The sequence below is a fragment of the Schistocerca nitens genome, chromosome 9 (genome assembly GCF_023898315.1).
Source record: "Schistocerca nitens isolate TAMUIC-IGC-003100 chromosome 9, iqSchNite1.1, whole genome shotgun sequence".
NCBI classification, from domain to species: domain Eukaryota; kingdom Metazoa; phylum Arthropoda; class Insecta; order Orthoptera; family Acrididae; genus Schistocerca; species Schistocerca nitens.
The window spans coordinates 328835785-328855617 of record NC_064622.1 but is presented as its reverse complement, the minus strand read 5'-3'; the positions used below and the strand labels follow the sequence as shown (position 1 = coordinate 328855617).

At 40.1% G+C, this 19833-nt stretch overlaps 1 protein-coding gene across 2 annotated transcripts in view; it reads left to right on the top strand.

Annotated features, from left to right (window-relative positions):
• LOC126202984 (phosphatidylinositol transfer protein alpha isoform) overlaps window positions 1-15008 on the top strand; it is a 192932-nt gene extending 177924 nt beyond the window's left edge. For both annotated transcript variants that reach the window (XM_049937173.1, XM_049937172.1), the window contains exons 6-9: window positions 4657-4821; window positions 8126-8247; window positions 8407-8497; window positions 12889-15008. In XM_049937173.1, the coding sequence (XP_049793130.1) occupies window positions 4657-4821; window positions 8126-8247; window positions 8407-8497; window positions 12889-12936 (426 nt within the window). In that variant the 3' untranslated portion in view covers window positions 12937-15008. The remainder of the gene's footprint in view (window positions 1-4656; window positions 4822-8125; window positions 8248-8406; window positions 8498-12888) is intronic.
• The last annotated feature ends 4825 nt before the right edge of the window (window positions 15009-19833 follow it).

The window sequence follows — 19833 nt, the reverse complement described above, 5'->3', positions numbered from 1 at the left end:
AAGCATCAGAAATAAATAATTAATATGTGACTTAAAACTGTCCAAGGAAAAGCGCTTTGTATGGCCTATTTTAAATTTTTAGATAATATGCTGTAATTATGAAGAATAAATAAGTATAAATAAAAACTCACTGTTCCCTGGTTTCTGTAAGTCACAGCTTGTTTGTTATACAACACAGAAAATCTTAACCTGTTAATCAATTACATTACCATACTGCACCCTCTGTGTACTTCACCATTTCTCAGTTCAGCCAAACTCGGCACTCCTGCCTCCCTCACTAACTTCTACAACAGTATAATTGTAAAAGTGTTCGCTAACTGTTTATGGTTTTAAGCGTTTGAGCTGTATGTTTCTTTCAGGTTGCTATGCTTGTGGTTACATTCATATAACCTTCGTGTAATTTGAGACCAGTTTTTGGCAGATTACATTCAAAACGGGGCAAACAGTTGCCTGTTTCCTAACTGTGTTGTTGTAAAAGTTTACTAGTCTTTTGGTTGTCATCTTGAGATTGTCATAAAATTCGTGACATTTCAAGCTTATAGCTTTCACTGTAAAAGGAGAGCAAGTATCTGTTTTTTAATCATATTGTATCATGAAATTGTACTATTCTGATTTTTACTATCAATACATTGTAGTGGAAGTATTTCTCTTTGTTTACTTCTTAATGTTCATCTGAAAGGGAGATTGAAGATACTACTTTCCATAAGCAGAATCATTGCATTTTCTGTGTGAAGAAAAGCTTATCTATTTTTAATTGTTATTTGTGTAATTTCAACCAACACAACCAAAGAAACACACTACAAAGATCAGAACATGTCATTCAAATACGTTATTACACCTACAGCTATATACATACATCTTAAGCCACCATATGATGCCTAGCAGAGGGTACCGTGTACCACTATTCCTCACTTCCTTTCCCTCCACTGAGGGGAAAAAAGACTACCTGGACACCTCCATACAAGCCCTAATCTCTCTAATCTTACCTTCATAGTCCTTACATGAAATGTACATTGGCGGTAGTAGAATTGCTCTGCTGTCAGCTTCAAATGCTGATCAGCGAAACTTGCTTAATAGTGTTTCGCAGAAAGAATGTTGGCTTCCCTCTGGGAATTCCCACTTGAGTGCACAAAACACCTCTGTAATACTAGTGTTAATTGAACCTGCCACTAACAAATCTAGCAGAATGCCTAGACCTCTCTACTACCAACCTTACATGCTCGTTCCATTTCATATCGCTTTGGAACGCTAAACCTAGATATTTAATCGATGTGACTCTCAAGCTGCACCATACTATCACTGTATTTGAACATTATGGCATTATTTTTCGTACTCATCTGTATTAACTTATATTCGCCTACATTCATCACACCAATTAGAAATTTTGTCTGTCATCTTGTGTCCTCCGATAGTCACTAAACGACAACACCTAGACCTAACAACTCCTTCAGTTGCTTCTCTATTGCTATGATGACTACTACAATGTCCGGTCTATGACGGTATGTTAGTCTGCTCCTTTAGCATAAATCATTTCTTAAATGTAACATTTAAAAGCTTCGGTTTTACTTTGCTGTCTTCTGTTGCCACAACATACTTGTCAAAGAGTGACTTAATAGGAGCCTTTGACCCACTTACTGATTTTATGTGGGACCAGAATTTTCTCATGATGTTGCCAAGATCTTTTGGTAAGATGTGATGGTGGTGGTTGCTGTATGCTTCGCACATTGATCTTTTTACAGATGCATAATGTTCTATAAATTTGTCCTGTCATGACCAAAAATTCCATTTTTTAGCCGAGTGTGCAACAGTATCTGCTTCCTCAGCAATTTCTCAATTTTGTTAGTAAAACAAGGTGGTAGGCAGAAGACAAGGCACTGGTGGAAGTAAAGCTGCGAGGACGAGTTGAGTCGTGTGGGTAGCTCAGTTGGTAGAGCACTAGCCTACAAAGGCCAACGTCCAGAGTTTAGTCCGATAACACAGTTTTAATCAGCCAGGGAGTTACAGCTGCTTATCCCCCTCTATCCCCCCCGCCCCCTCTGTCCCCCCCGCCCCCTCTGTCCCCCCCGCCCCCTCTGTCCCCCCCGCCCCCTCTGTCCCCCCGCCCCCTCTGTCCCCCCCGCCCCCTCTGTCCCCCCCGCCCCCTCTGTCCCCCCCGCCCCCTCTGTCCCCCCCGCCCCCTCTGTCCCCCCCGCCCCCTCTGTCCCCCCCGCCCCCTCTGTCCCCCCCGCCCCCTCTGTCCCCCCCGCCCCCTCTGTCCCCCCCGCCCCCTCTGTCCCCCCCGCCCCCTCTGTCCCCCCCGCCCCCTCTGTCCCCCCCGCCCCCTCTGTCCCCCCCGCCCCCTCTGTCCCCCCCGCCCCCTCTGTCCCCCCCGCCCCCTCTGTCCCCCCCGCCCCCTCTGTCCCCCCCGCCCCCTCTGCCCCCCGCCCCCTCTGCCCCCCCGCCCCCTCTGCCCCCGCCCCCTCTGCCCCCCGCCCCCTCTGCCCCCCCGCCCCCTCTGCCCCCCCGCCCCCTCTGCCCCCCCGCCCCCTCTGCCCCCCCGCCCCCTCTGCCCCCCCGCCCCCTCTGCCCCCCCGCCCCCTCTGCCCCCCGCCCCCTCTGCCCCCTCTGCCCCCCGCCCCCCCGCCCCCCCGCCCCCTCTGCCCCCCCGCCCCCTCTGCCCCCCCGCCCCCTCTGCCCCCCGCCCCCTCTGCCCCCCCGCCCCCTCTGCCCCCCCGCCCCCTCTGCCCCCCGCCCCCTCTGCCCCCCGCCCCCTCTGCCCCCCCGCCCCCTCTGCCCCCCCGCCCCCTCTGCCCCCCCGCCCCCTCTGCCCCCCGCCCCCTCTGCCCCCCCCGCCCCCTCTGCCCCCCCCGCCCCCTCTGCCCCCCCGCCCCCTCTGCCCCCCCCGCCCCCTCTGCCCCCCGCCCCCTCTGCCCCCCCCGCCCCCGCCCCCTCTGTCCCCCCCGCCCCCTCTGTCCCCCCCGCCCCCGCCCCCTCTGTCCCCCCCGCCCCCTCTGTCCCCCCCTCATCACCACAGTGATGCCGGCTATGAGATTGTTTCTGTTAATGCCAACATTCTCTATGAGTTAGTGGAAGATTACTTTCAGGAAGTGACTTAGAACTTCAGGAGTTGAAGTTTGACACAGACCTCGGGCTGATGACTATTACATGGTGAAATCTATGAAAATTGTTATGGGTAGTTTGTATTCTACTTTTGTGGTGTTATCCTGTGGAAAGTGGAACTTCATTTTCTGAATTACCATCATAAATGGAAATGAGTGTTTGGTGTCATTGGCCGGGAGGCCCCTTGCGGGATAGGTCCGGCCGCCTTGCTGCAGGTCTTATTACATTCAACGCCTCATTGGGTGACTTGCTCGCCGGATGGGGATGAAATGATGATGAAGACAGCACAACACCCGGTCCCTGAGCGGAGAAAATCCCCGACCCAGACGGGAATCAAACCCAGGCCCATAGGAGGCAATCTGTCACGCTGACCACTCAGCTATCGGGGTGGGCATTACTATCATAGAAACAACTGTACAGAACTATGTTAAAAGCTAGCGAAGCCCATTTTCAACATGCAAAAGGGGGAAAGGGGGTGAATTATTATTTCAATCGAAAAAGAAAGTTTTCACTCTCGTTTTGTGTGGCACTCTGTAGTAGTAATTGAAAAATAAATTTTGATAAGAGGAAATTAACTAGGGTGCCATTAATTAAAAGAAGCAGCCAATTAAAAATGGCACTGACAAATTTACCACTACGAGAGAGAAAATTAATAATTCAAGATATTGTCTAACCTGCTTTGATACCGATGGAGTGGACTAACCACGCAAATCATTTGTTGGTCATATGCTGATCATTAATATTAAGCATTATGCACAGAAATGCTGCCTGGGAACTGCATTTACAGATCAGCTTAACAGATCTCAGGGTCACACTCAAGTGGCTGCTACAAGTTCGAACATCAATGATGACAGTAGGTGCCAGCAAATGATATGTCAGCAGACTTGCAGTTCTCCTAGCTGAAACATAGAAATGTTAGCAGGCAAGGTTAACATTTTTGAAATTTTGATAAACAATAACAATTATATTGACGATCATTTTACATAGACGAAAGATATTTTCAAGGTGTGTAAAATATTCAAGTAAAAGAGTGGAGACATCAATAGAGAGCGGGCCTCAGGAGAGAGCGAAACAGATGCTGCTCGTGTTTATATATGACGAAACAACTGAAGGCAAATTTACTGTCACTTAACCTAAGTATCTTCCTGTTCTGAAGGCCTCTTGTGTGGAAAAATGTTTGAGAGACTTCGCTGCTCTCCTTTCTGGCATGGCTGACTGCATAAAATCTGATTGTTGACACTGCTTGCACTGCGACTGATGCATTAATTGGAAATTAAAAAATACAGTTGCTCTCTTTTGCTAGTTTTAACATCTGTATTCTCTCCCACATATAAGAAAAATTAATCAAGTTTTACATTCTAAGACAACTTAAAGACAATACACACAATTAATACAAAAGTGCAGCGTTTCTTACATAGGTTTGCATAAATTATTTTCATTTTTGGGGCTTAAATTTATTTACACACAAAAAGAAACATTTCAGGGTCATCTACTGTATAGCCTCAAAGGAACAAAATTTGGATGCTGTAAATGAGCAACGCCTTCTGTTTTTTTCAGGTGCATGAACTACCCCCAGAAAAACTGAAAATGAGGGAAATAGTTCATATAGATATTGCCAATGACCCAGTATCCAGCAATGATTACAAAGCAGATGAGGACCCCACGACATTCAAGAGCCAGAAGACAGGCAGAGGTCCCCTCACTGGGCAGTGGATGGACAAGGTGAGGCTGGAGTATGCGTGCACACTCTTTTTCTTTTGTGTATACATACACACCATGTACATTTTATTAATTTTTTGAACTTCTAATCACAGTATGCAGGAGCTTTGTGACTTGTGAATTCTAGATTTGAAATTTTGTTTACAGTTTTGGAAACCTATTATCTAGGCATAGGGTTTTTGACTAGTAATCAAAACATCCTGGGTCCCAGTTTCGAACCTCACCACTGCTTAAATATTGCATAAGAATCATTAGGAATGATGACTGAAGACGTCCGCCATAAGAAGTCACTGTCTTTCTGCCAGTGGCCCTGTCAAAGAGGACAAAGGAGACAGAGATTCAAGGCACTCTCTTGCCCTTGGGATGGAAAACTGCCTCTAAAAGGTGAAAGGATCAGCAAAGACCAATGGTATTAAGATGCAGCAGGCAGTGGAAACCACTGCATTGAAGACACTTAATATATAGATATATTCACAGGACATGTGAAGTGTAATTGAAGTGTCATGGTGATCTCTCCATTGGCAAAAGATTCTGAACTAGTCCTCCATGTGGAACTCCGGTAGGGAACTGCCAACTGAGTGACCAAGAGAAAAAGATGCAATAAGGAACAACAGGGCAACATTCTAAGAGTTGGGGTGTGGAATGTCAGAAGTTTGAATGTGGAAGGGAAGGTAAAAAATCTGGAAAATGAAATGCCAAGCCTCAATCTAGATATAGTGAGAATCGCTGCAGTGAAATAGAAAGAAGACAGGATAGAAAGAAGACAGGATTTTTGGTCCGATGATATTAACAGCAGCAGAAAATGTCTTAATAGGAGTAATATTTATTGTGAATAGAAAGGTAGGGCAGAGAGTGATACAGTTGTTCTCATTCGAATCGAGAGCAAACCACTGACAATAATAATTCAGGTATGTGTGCTGATGTCTTAAGACAAGATGAAGTAGTACAGAAAGTGTAAGAGGAGACTGAGTGGGTAATTCAGTTTGTAAAGTGAGACGGTGATGATAAAAAATCAAATATTGGATTGTAAGGCTTACCTAGAAGCACATAAAGGCTTGGATCACAATATAGTAATGATGAAGAGTAGACTGAAGTTGAAGAGAACAGTGAGGAAGAATCAGTGCACTAAGAAGTCAGATACGGAAGTGCTTAAGAATGAAGAGAGAGGCTGAAGTTCACTGAGGTTGCAGATACTGCTATATACTGAAATACTGAATAGCACAGCAGGCAGTTCAGTTAAAGAGGAGTGGGCACCCCTAGAAAGAGCAGTTGCAAATTTTGGGAAGACAAACATAGGTGTTAGGAAGGTAATGGAAAACAGACCAGATACTTAAATTGATTGATGAAGGAAACACAGAAATGTGCAGGAAAAAGACAGGAATACAGCAATATAAATCCCTTAGGGATGAAAGAAATAGAGGCACAGGAACCCAAATGAAATAACTGCAGGAAAAATGTAAAGAAAGTCAAAAAGAAATAATCGTCAGGAGGACTGACTGAGCACTTAGAAAGTTCAAAATGGCCTTCACTGAAATTGAAATTGGAAGTGTGCAATGGGATTTCTCCAAGGTGAGAACAGATATATGGAAAGAATACATTGGAGGCCTCAATGGGAGGGATAGAAGAATAAACTGAAGTCAGCATAGTAGAGATAGGGGCTCCAGAATCAGTCAGAATTTGAGAGAGCTTTGGAAGACATAAGGTCAAATAAGGCAGAAGGAATAGACAACATTACTTCAGAATTTCTAAAATTGTTGCAGAAGTGGCCACCAAACAACACTCAAGGTTGGTATGCAGAATCTAGAAGACTGCCAACATACTATTAGGCTTTCGAAAAAGAAATCATTGACAATTTTCTGAAGATTGCAAGGCAGATGAAGTGCGAAAACTATCACACAATCGGCTTAACAGCTGATGATGATCATTTTGGCATTAGGCAACGTAAAGGCACCAGAGAGACAGTCCTAACATTGCACTTACAATTGGAAGCAAGCCCAAAGAAAAATACACACATTCACAGGATTTGTCTACTTGAAAAAAAAAAAAAATGATGAGTAAGAAATTGGGAATGACGAGTAATACGACAGTATGTACAGTACAAGAACCAAGAGGGGACAATAAAATATGAAGTCCAAAAACAAAGTGCTTGGATTGAAAAGGGTGTAAGACAGAATGCAGTCATTTGCCCTTATTGCTCAGTCTATGCATCAGAGAAGCAGTGGGGGGAATGAAAGAAATGTTAAAGAGTGGGATTAAAATTCAGGCTGAAGGGATATCGGTGATAAGATTCGGTGACAACATTGCTATTATTAGTGAGGGTGAAGATTTATTACAGGGTTTGTTGAATGGAATGGATATCCTAATGAGTACAGAATTTGGATTGAGAGTAAACTGAAGAGAGACAACAGAAATGAGACTAGCGAGTAACTTAACATCAAAATTGGTGATCACAAAGTAGATGAAGTTAAGGAATCCTGCTACCTTGGAAACAAAATAAAGTATGACATATGAAGCAAGGCGGACATCAAGACAGACTAGCACAGGCAAAGAGGGCATTCCTGCCTGGGGAACTCTTTTAGTATCAAAAATGGGCCTTAATTTCAGGAACAAATTTCTGAGAAGGTACATTTTGAGCACATCATTGTATGACAGAGAATCATGGACCATTGGGAAACTGGAAAAGAACAGAATTGAAGCAGTTGAAATTTGACTCTACAGAGGAATGTTGAAAATTAAGTGGACTGATAAGGAATGAGATGGTCCTCTGCAGAATCAGTGAAGAAAGGAACATGTGGAACACACAACAAAAAGGGTGAGGATGATAAGATGTGTTAAGACATCAGAGAAAAACTTTCATGGTAGTAGAGGGTAAAATCTGTAGAGGAATACAGAAATCAGAATTCATACAAGAAATAGAGGGTCCAGGTTGCAATTGCTACTCTGAGCTGAAGAGGTTGAGACAGAAGAGGAATTCATGGCTGGCCACATCACACCAGTCAGAAGCCTGATGACTCTAAAAGGTATGCCCATTAGTCAGGGTCATGCATCTAAGCTGTTGTGAAAAAATAAAAAAAGTCAGCTATCACATCAAGTATTCCTGTTGTGGAAATATTTACAGAACATTAGTGTATGTATGCCAAAAATTTAAAATTTTAGATGATCATAAGTAATTAATGCCCTTTTTAATTTTGTGTGATTTGAATTGAAAGAAATCATTTTATTTTAAATATTTTTCTCTCTTGAATGTTGGTATCATTCAGCTTTGCCTGGAACAATTTTATCACCAGTCTGGTTTTGTGAGTTGCAGGTAAATCCTGTGATGACATGTTACAAGCTAGTCACTGTAGAGTTCAAATGGTTTGGTCTACAGACACGGATAGAGAATTTCATACAGAAATCAGAGAGACGATTGTTCACCAACTTCCATAGGTACGTGAAGTGTACTATTTTAATTCAGTTGTGATTATGTTGTAAACATACAGATGAATTTGTCGGAATGAAATTTGCAGACAGGCAGTAAAATTGCAATTCCTACCCATTTACATGTAGTGTGACGTGCATGTAACATGTGTTTTATGTTCTGTGTAGGCAAGTTTTCTGTTGGATGGATCGCTGGCACGGTCTAACGATGGAAGATATACGAGCCATAGAAGAAAAAACTAAAGAAGAATTAGATCGGGTAAGTATTCCTGATGTACCTATGCATCACATGTGGTGATTTTTTTTTTTTTTTTTTCATTTTTTTCACCTTCTCGGTGGATCTACTAAAATAAATTAGCAAGATGCATTGAATTTAGAAAAGAGAATCCTTACTATCAGGTAAATATTTCCACTCATCAAATCTCAAAGAAGACAGAATTTACTTCATTTTTACAAAGCTCTTAAATTATCTATTAGTTTGATAGGAGGTTACTTCTGGCAGATGTGAAAATGCCACCTGCGGTATGAAAAATGTAGTACAGGAAAAAAAAAGCTTCCACACAGGTATACATATAATTAAGAAAGTTACGCGACTGTAATTTCGGGTTGAATGTGGTGGTGGTGATATGAATGAATGTTAATATAATTTCCAAAAGAAACTGTAAACTGTAAAAAACACAAAATGTGACCTACACATACAGTAATGTTGTTATATATGAATACCACATCCTTCCCCCAGTTTTAATGAACAAATTGTAAAAACATTATACTGACATGGCACACAGGTCATCATCCATATTACTTCAGCCTATTTTCTCTGACATTACTTTCAGAATAATTAAAATACTCTAAAATTACAAATGATAAACACTATTCTTAGCATTTTTGGCAGAAGAGGAGTGAGCTGAGAAGTTTATCTGTAAGGTTAAGTGGAGATAGAGGAGTATTCATTTACAAGAGAAAAAGAATAGAGCAAGAGGAGGAATACTAAATCAAATATTTATTTTATCTGAATATGGAAGGAGGGAGAATATGATGGTGGTCTTTGAAAATAAAAAGGCAGGCTAGAGATGCAAAGCGAATAAAGAACTGAGACAAGAAAAGGACAAATATTAGAAGCTAAGCAAAAAACATGAAATATTTGGAGTTTACAGCCAAGAGAGGTTTCAAGAGTATACACTGAGGCGACAAGTCCTGGGATAGTGGCATACACATAAGCAAACGTCTGTAGTATTGCGTACACAAGTATAAAAGGACAGTGCATTGGTGGAGCTGTTATTTTTATTCTGGTGATTCATGTGAATGTGTTTCCATTGTGATTATAGCGGCCCAGGAATTAACGGAGTTTGAATGTGAAATGGTTGTTGGAGCTAGACGCATGGAACATTCCCTTTTTGAAAATCATTAGGGAATTAAATATTCTGAGATCCACAGTGTCAAGAATGTGCCGAGAATACCAGATATTAGGCATTTCCTCTCACCACGGAGAGTGCAGTAGCCAGTGGCCTTCACATAACATAAAAGAGCAGTGGCCTTTGCATAGAGCAGTCATTGCTAACAGACAAGCAACGCTGCCTGAAATAACCACAGAAATCAATGTGGGACATACTACAAACACATCCATTAGGATAGTGTGCTGAAATTTGCCATTAGTGGGCTAGGACAGCAGACAGCAAATGCAGGTGCCTTTGATAACAGCATGACATCACTTGCAGTGCATGGCCTGGGATTGTGACCATAGTGGTTGAACTGTAGACAACTGGAAAACAATGGTGTGGTTAGATGAATCCCTATTTCAGTTAGTAAGAGTTGACGGTAGTGCTGGGTGTCTTGCAGACCCCAGGATGCCGTGGACCCGAGTGTGCAACAAGGTACTGTGCAAGCTGATGGTGGCTCCATTATGGTGTGGGCTGTATTATGTGGATCATTGACCAAAAATGATTATGTTTGTCTACTTGAAGATTATTTGTAACCATTCAAGTTCCCAAACAATGATAGAATTTTTATGGTTGACAATGGGCTGTGTATTCGGGTGACAATTGTTTGCAATTGGTTTGAAGAGCACTCTAGACATTTTGAGTGAACGATTTGCCCATCCAGATTACCCGATACGAATCCCGTCAAACATTTGTTGGACATAGTTGAGAGGTCAGTTCATGTACAAAATCCTGCACTGGCAGCACTTACACAATTATGGGTGGCAGTAGATGCTGTATGGTCCAATATTTGTGCAATATATTAGGAGATATCTCAGGGCTTTTGCCACCTCAGTGTAGAATATGCTTACAAGTACACTTTTTTTTTCAGTGTACTTCAGAGGAACTGATACCGGAAGAGGATCACTTTGACACAGCTTGTGAAGGCTGTCATGTATACATCATTGTTAATGAATGTGCCTGTCATGAGGAGATCCTGATTTAATTTATAGTACTGACACTAATCTTCTGTTGGGGTAGGGTTGGAACAGAAGGTCTCAGTAAGGCCAAATAAGAAGCTACTTGCATGAGTAATAGTGGCTTAGAATTCTGGAAACCTGACAGTGGCCAAAAAAGCAATGTGATCACCCCATGCCCTCCCATACTGCAGAGAAATGACATCATATGGTAGAGGATGACAGGGTGTTCAGTCAGTATTGTGTGACCCGTTTGATCTGATTACAATGTTACTTCACTTTGCTTATTTAGTACAAACAACTGCTCATGTAGTTAATTTGCTATTGAGCTAGTGTTAATTCTCCAATGATACTAGAAGAAAGTAAATTATACTGTTTCAATATACAGGGTGATTATAATTAAAGTTAAACTTTCAAACTGCTGTAGAAATAACACCACTGATCAGAATGATTCCAAATTGCAACCGAATATTATCAGAGAAGGGGGAAAACGTATGGCAGAAGAAAAATACATAGTTACAAGATGAAGCCATGGATGGCGCTGCAAGCATCATAATTTAATAGTGGTGGACTAAAACTGACAAATGAATCATACAAAAATACCTAAGGTGTACATTTGACGTTAAAGAAATTGTACTACTCAATGTGCATGGGTGTACAGGTGTGTTACTGTTAGTTATGTGAGCCCATCCACAAAGGCAGTCACATCACATTGGATGGGAAAAACTGGTTTTTAATTGCCCTGAGGCCAAAAACCACATAAAAAGCATCAATCAGAAACAAATCAGATTATTAATTTCCATGTGACTGGAGCAAAACATGTTCAATATGCTGTCCACCCTTTTCTTCACCAAGTTGAAATCAACAAACATCATGTTCCACAACCAATCGATATGTTTCCAGGATCACGTTCAGGATGTGTTGCACAATACGTGCCTTCAGTGCAGCTGAGTTTGCAATCTGAAAACTGAACACACCATCTTTCAGATGGCCCCACAGCCAGAAGTCACACGGTTTAATGTCAGGTGAGCGGGATGACCAGGCTGTAGGGAAATGGTGGGTGATAATCCTAGCATTCCCGAAATGGCACTCCAGTAGCTGCTTAACTGGATTTGCAATGTGCAGAGGTGCGCCATCTTGCATAAAAATGATCACATCCACGCTATTGGAGAGCTGGAATGACGTGATTGCACAAGAGACACTCACAGCACGTCTCTTTGAAAAAATATAGCTCTATGATAAATGATGCTGTAAACCTGCACCACACAGCCACCTTTTTAGGATGAAGTGGTACTGGTTGATCTGCATTTGGATTTTCCATTGCCCATTGCCCATATTGGACAGTTCTGTGCAGTGGCATGTGCTGTCAGATGGAAGTGGGCTTCGTCTTGTACACAAAACCTTCCATGGCCAATCATTGTCCTCTTCTGTGCAAGCAAGAAAGCAAAGGTCTCTCTTGCAGGCAGGTCAACAGGAAGCAACTTGTGCACATGGGTAATTTTGAATGTATACAAAGAAGGATGTTTCGTAGGATTGTATGCACCGAGTTCACGGTTATGTCCAATGTTCGGGCAATTCTCCATGCACTACACATTTGCACACCTCCACTTGTCTCCTCCTGCATTGCTGTGGCCACTGCTTCCACTGACGTCAAATCAATTTGTTTCCTCCCTCTACCAGGTTGCATACCAAAAGAATCCATCTTTTTGAATTTCCTAATCTTTTCTCCAGACCCATGGCAGTCATCGGACCAACACCTTTATTAAACCCTTCAGCGTCCGGAACTTCTGCAGAGCAACATGTGCACTGTCAACATTCTTGGAATACAGCTTTACAAGCAGAGTGTGATCCTGCATAGAGACAGTCATAGTGAATGTTGCACACACGAAAGGCGGAAAAGCCGTGTATTCCGCATGTTTATACAAACTTCAGTGGGTCGTGCGCATGACAGGTGTTTTCATTTACATTTCCCGACACATACAGCTCCATCTATTGATCAGTTTTCACACTATTGTTTTTTCTTCTGCCTTATGTTTTCCCCCTTTTCCGATGATATTCCGTTGCAATTTGATGTCATTCTCATCAGTGGTGCTATTTCTACAGTGTTTTGAAACTTTAACTTTAATTATAATCACCCTGTATATCATAAACTGTAACACAAGTGGTTACTGTAACAATTTCACAAAATCTTCATCATTTGAACTGTTGTTCTTGCTACTGGCCAGCATTCTGTACTGATAAGGCTGTTTTTGTTTCAGCAACGTAATGTTGGGGAAGTCAGGGGAATGAAGGCAGAATCAGACTGAAGGGTGTCCAGGGAGTACTACATAGTCAAGAACTTGGAGAAAATTAAAGAGAAAATCATCTGCTACATTTCAGTAAATGTTGAATTAATTTGAATTATTAGATATGTCTTTGTGTAAAGTAAGATTTTTATATACAGCAATGTATCAGTTTTATATCTTCATGTGGTACATTGTTCGAAAGAAGAAAGTATTTTTTGTTCCTTAAAACAGTCTTATCAGCTTCACATTTGTAACATTTTGACAGATTGTTTTATTTATTTTTATATGATAGAAAATGTAAAATGCAGTTGTTGTATGCATTCTGTTTACTTCAATGAAATTCTGTTTTTAAAGTTGTTATCGGGTTCAATAGGCAGTGACTTTGTACTTCTATTGGAAGTATCATTGTAATGTGTAACTGCCCATGTTGCGTCCTCTTCCAGCACAAACAGAAAGAATAAGCAAAAATATGTTTCCTGATTCTCTCCATTTAATGTTGTGATTTTCATGTATTTGGCTATCAGTTAGAATGCTGCAGATGATAAGATCCTGCATATTTTTCTTGTACAGTTACTGCCAACTGCTATGTGTCATTGATTCAATGAGAGTTGTCCCTGATTTTAGTGATGTAGCTCCAAAAATGACTACTTAATAAAAGTATAGATTGGTGTTTAACTACTGAAAGGGAATTGTATAAAAGTGTTACTTCTCTTTCATGTTATAATGTAAAATCAAGTTGCATGCTACCAAAAACAAAAGAAATCATACAGATGTACTGTGTTAGAAATAGAAGTCATAGTTCAGTTTAAAAAAAAGAATATATGTGATTGAACTGTTGCACAGGTAGCTGACGAAAAGATGTTTGTTGATGGTTATTTGGAGTAACAGGTTTTTAAGAAAGATTTAAAATAAAACTGGTACAATAAGTCAATCTATTGATGTTTAGCAAGTGCTGTTTGGAAACTGTTGACATTTTAAATGCCATGAGAATAAATTTTTCATTATAGATAAATAATCCTCACATCACCATCAGTTTTTCTCTCTTTTGTTGCCGTGTGTATTTAAAGACATTGTTAGATTTAATCATTCCATTATTCTTATGACACTGGATTTGTGGTCAGTATGAACTTTATTGATGTGCTTATATTCATACAACAGTGGAAAATGAATGTTCAGAGTCTCTTGGAAAATGGAAATATGTGTGGGATCACTTGCCTTTAAAGTCAGAACCTATGTATTTGTTGTGGAAGTGGCCAGTTTTAATTTCTGTGGGAAGATGGGTGATTGTAGACAGTAGAATTCAGAGAACATGTGGCTTTTGAAACAAGGTGACAATATTCCACAGCACAACGAAACCTGGTTTCCTTTTTATGTATAAACATTTACGTTGTGTTCGTAATGTTCAGTTTTTGTGAGAAATGTGAACATGCCTCTTCCTCTGTCTGTAGCAGAGCTTTCCATGTCGTTTCTTTTAATTTGTGAAGCAGAATCTTCTTGAATAACTACTATGTAAAGTAACACATTAGAGTAAAATAGATCATTTGATTGTGCTTTTAAGGTGGAAGATTTGTTACCAGTCATTGTGATTGTCATGAAAAATGCAGCATGAAAGTTTCACTTTGTTTGCTTAGTCATTCTTGAACTTGAGAAATCCTCAGTATTGAATACCACATTTGCTGGAAAATTACTTAGTGGTGTAGAAATTAGCTTGCAACAGTGCATCTCAGTAATTTTTTCAGCTTCAACTCGTGTAAATTACAGAAATGTGTAGGCATTTTTGTGTATGAGTAAGAATGCATTGTTCACAGTGTTAGAAATTTTGTGGAGCGTATGCTTTCTTCCTGATGGTGTGTGAAAGTGAATGTGGTGAGCAAATGTTTATGAAAGCAAGCTCATTAAATGTCACTGTTTTGAATTGATGTAGAAATGTTGTGATGTAAATAACAAAATGAAAAACAAATATTGCCACTTTATTTAGAAGTGGACTCATTCAGAAGGATGAATCTTAGTATTATGTATAAATTGAGAGTTCATCAGAAATGCATATTAGGAATGATTTTTTCTGTGAAAGTAAACTGCAGATTTTTAAAATGCATGCATGTTGTTTTTATTATTTCTTTAATAGATAGTATATTTACCTTCAAAATTGTGTTTAGAGAGATAGAGAGATTCTTTAGTGCTAGTGGTTTCTGATACAGCAAATAACTCTTGTGTTTTTTCTGCACCTGTGAAACATCGGAATTTTGATTTCAGTGAAATTATTCCTTATGCCATTTTTTATTTCTAAGTAGCTGTTGTAAATTATTCCTGAAAAATCAGGCCAGGCACACTTACACACATCATGTTCTGTTGTGGCCGGCAGCAGCCACAAAGGTGTCAACATGCTAAAAGTATTTGTGACTTACCGTGTTGTTCACCAACAATCCTTAAGTGATTAACAGCCATTGAGTTAAATAAAATCCAGCATATATAAAATAAGTTTTTTCCGGGGTATACAGGATGCAACAAAAAAATCTGATACTTTTGGGTTAATAACAACTTTCAGTTTTCAGTGTTGTGTACTGACATTGTTTTTGTGGTACCATTTCAGTAGTCATGTGGTCTTGCGGGCACTGTGTATTTATTGTGGAAACTGTTGTCAAGTGTTGATTTCTACATTTGTGCTTGCTCTGTTCTGTCAAGAGTCTAGTGTGGGCCGAAAAGCAACTCTTCCACCCTGTAACAGAATTTGTTAGGGATGAAAAACCTTACGCAAAAACTTCAAGCTCTAAAATGAAAGGTAACTGGCCACACAGTGTTGGTTACTATACGAGCCAACTCAGAAACATTTATCTACTACAAATCTCTCTGTAAGCAAATACATAATTATAATCCACTCTTTTACCTTCACAAAATTGTTGTGCTTCAGCAGCTAAAGCCTCAGGTGATGACTGATGAATTGGTTTCATGATAAGCGGAAAAGGTTATTTCCATCAATATGGCAGTGTTAACATTCAGGTCTTCCACGGTTTGTTAGATAAAACCCTAAAGACACGCATGAATGTCCTCTTTGTCATAACAAAATGACAGCATGGTGAGTAGCTATAAAGAAATGTAATTTGGCCAAACTTCTTTGAGAGGATGGACAGACAAACAGGTATGGCAGGGCTGTGTCTGTGAGCTGTCTGTAGGGCTGCCCACAGGCACTGCAGGCATGTGTGTCACCATGTGAGCATGATACGTGCACGGCTCACATTCTCTTAGTGGTGAACAGGCTTGGAGACTGCCAATACAACTGATGGCTGATGCTGGAGTTCATGTATTTATTTATTTATTGTTCCGTGGGACCAAATTAAGGAGAAGTCTCCATGGTCATGGAACGAGTCAATACATGAACACGATAGTAGAAACAGATAAAATGAAACATAAAAAACATATTCATGCGATAAGTCTTAAGTTTAAATAAAGAAAATCAACAATGTAACACTGGAATTTGCTTAATTTTTTAGCTCTTCCAGGAGCTCCTCGACAGAATAGGAGTAGTGAGCCATGAGGAAACTCTTCAGTTTAGATAAGAGTTTGGGCTACTCCTAAGATTTTTTAGTTCTTGTGGTAGCTTATTGAAAATGGATGCAGCAGAATACTGCACTCCTTTCTGCACAAGAGTCAAGGAAGTGCATTCCTCATGCAGATTTGATTTCTGCCTAGTATTAACTGAGTGAAAGCTGCTAACTCTTGGAATAGGCTAATATTGCTAACAGCAAACGACATTAAAGAAAATATATACTGTGAGGGCTATGTCAGAATTCCCAGACTATTGAATAGGGGTCGACAAGAGGTTCTCGAACTTACACCACATATAGCTCAAACAGCCCGTTTTTGAGCCAAAAATACCCTTTTTGAATCAGAAGAATTACCCCAAAAAATAATACCATAAGACATAGGTGTATGAAAATATGCAAAGTAGACTACTTTTCGTGTTGAACTGTCACTTATTTCAGATACTGTTCTAACGGTAAATAAAGCAGAATTTAGTTTCTCAACAAGATCCTGGATGTGGGCTTTCCACAACAGCTTACCATCTATCCGAACCCCTAGGAACTTGAACTGTTCTGTCTCGCTTATAATATGTCCATTCTGTCTGATCAAAATATCGGTTCTTGTTGAATTGTGAGTTAGAAACTGTAAAAACTGAGTCTTACTGTGATTTAGCATCAAATTATTTTCCACAAGCCATGAACTTATTTCATGAACTACATTATTTGATACTGTTTCAATATTACACACAAGATCCTTCACTACCAAGCTGGTGTCATCAGCAAACAGAAATATTTTTGAATCACCTGTAATACTACCAGCAGTGGCCCCAGCACCGATCCTTGGGGAACGCCCCACTTAACAGTGCCCCATTGGGACTGAACATCACTACCACTCTCAATATTGCGGAGAATTACGTTCTGCTTTCTGTTCTTAAAGTAAGAGGTGAACCAATTATAAGCTACTCCCCTTACTCCATAATGGTCCAACCTCTGCAGTAATATTTTGTGGTAGTCATTTTAGAAGTATTCTTTGTATTGTCAGCAAATCATTTCAATACAATGCAATGAATACTTTAGAGGCAACATAAGTTGTGCATAGTATTTGCTTGAGTTTAGGTTTAAAGATCAAATTTGTTACACTAGGTCCCACCAAATGTGAAACTGATTATTAGCTTGTTACAATTCTGTTGTGAAGAAAAGCAAATGAATTTTCACTAGTGTGCATTATTTTATGTGCCATCTTGTCACAGAGATTTACATGCCAGTAATTAAGTTCTTAAACAGACATTTGTTTTCCTGGTTTAATCAGTTAGCAAAATTTTGTTTTTGATCTTTTTCCCTGTATAACCAACTCATGTTTATGTACCACTTTCCTCTGTGTGCAAGGAACCATGCGTGCTCTCTTCGGAAAAACCAAAGACAGATACACACATTCACAGATGATGCCAGCAGATGATAGAAAAGTAGTTGACCATCTGCAGTCCAGTAGAGGCACAACACAATGACAAAAAAAGGAGAATAATATTTTCACTGTGTAATGAGTTCTGCAGGGTCGCAAAGTACTATACTGCATATGTTATAGCAGTTACAAACAGGTAGCAGGATGTACAGTGACTAAGAAAAGAAGCATACAAATATCTATCTCATGAAGATAATTTCATGGTCACAAATACAACACAGACATAAAGTAATAAGTGAAGAAAAGCATGCTTTTTTAGTATGCGTCTATTAAACCTTCCACTGCTACAGAGGTGCTCTCTGTGTTAAATGTGGAGCGCGTGCGTTCCTGCTGCTATGAAATATTTACCCGATTTTAAGAAAACTATTTTCCGGAACAATTTCATTTGTGCACATCTTATAGTCTGGTATCTTTGCTTCATAAAGGACTGTGTTTCTTTTTTGTAATTCATCATAGTTGTTGTGATGCATAAAATTTTAAAAAGTTTGCAGAGGTAAAAGTTCTTGCATAAACTTTGCGAATGGTTGACTTTTAGCCCATGCATTGCAGTATATGAAAAGTCGGTAAGATATTGAAATTTTATTTAAAACTGAAAGTGAGATGATACATTAGTCCCGAGTTACTGATTTTTAGATCCGAAAGACAGTTGTGCGCGGTGAGCCTATTTCCATCCCTGTGCATTAGGAATTATGTGGTCATAACATCTGACAGATTTCACAAAGTGTTCAAGATACTGAATTTTTTTTTTTTTTTTTGCGAATGATAGCACACAGAGGCACATATGTTGTACAGTACGTACTAGAAACACTTTTATTTACCATTATATGGCAGTAACTCATCGACAGCAGTGAAAAGTCTGTGGCTGAGGACCTGTAGAGATGTCAATAGTACTGTAGGGAAACACAAGCAGTGCATGTATACACGTGCACAGCACCTTGGGAGCAGCAGAGCAGAACATGTGAATTTGTCCACAGTAGTGAAAGTGTTAATGTATGAAATGCATGGAAGTGTTACATTTGGAGGTGACCTACCACTTATGAAAAAGAAACTTCTATTATTATCACTCTACAGTTGGTTTTTAATGTTTCATTAATAGCATATTGGTGTTTTGAGTGAGATTAGTGGTCATCAGATGCATTGCTCATGTCAGATGACAGCCAGTAAGACTACTCCTAAACTGAGGGAACAATTCTCGAGGGAAGTTCTTGTAGAACATTCAGTATTTTGCACAGTGCATAACTTCTGCCTGTTACATGACTACATTGAAAGTCAATGAGGCCCCCAACTGAATTTCAGGAGACACACTTTGTGTCCACTGGAAGTCACAAAGACTGCTATGAAAGTTTTCTAATAAACACTATAGCTCCATAACAGAATGATGGAAATGTTTGTTCTATAGGCTTCTTTCCATTTTTTCCCCCTCAGTTGCTACTAGTGCAACATTAAATAAGTCTGCAAGTGACCTTTCTGAAGATTCCTTTATTCACTATATCAATTTTAAAAGTAAACCTAACTTACTTAGTTTATGTCTGCCTTGCAAAGTTACGCTCAAGACAGACAGATGCTTTGTAAGGTCAGTTAGAAATGCAAAATATGATACTGAGGCATCAAATCCACTTCATGGTGTTCCTTTCGTGTTCATGAATAATGCTGTCTATATGTACGTTGAACAAATATTCTTAAACAACTTGACTCGACCAGAAAATATAGCATATTGCCATAATCATACTCTAGCTCTGCCAGGAAGGATTTAAATGCCTATTCATAGAACTATGAAGCTCAGTTTATTAACTGTGTTTTATGATTACATCGCTGACACCACTTATTTTGGCACATTTTGCCAGCAGATTACTGTTATTTAGAACAGAGTGCATCACTAGTATTTCCTGCTGGATACGGACTACTTCCACCTTTTTTACTCATTTGCTCATAGCAAATAAA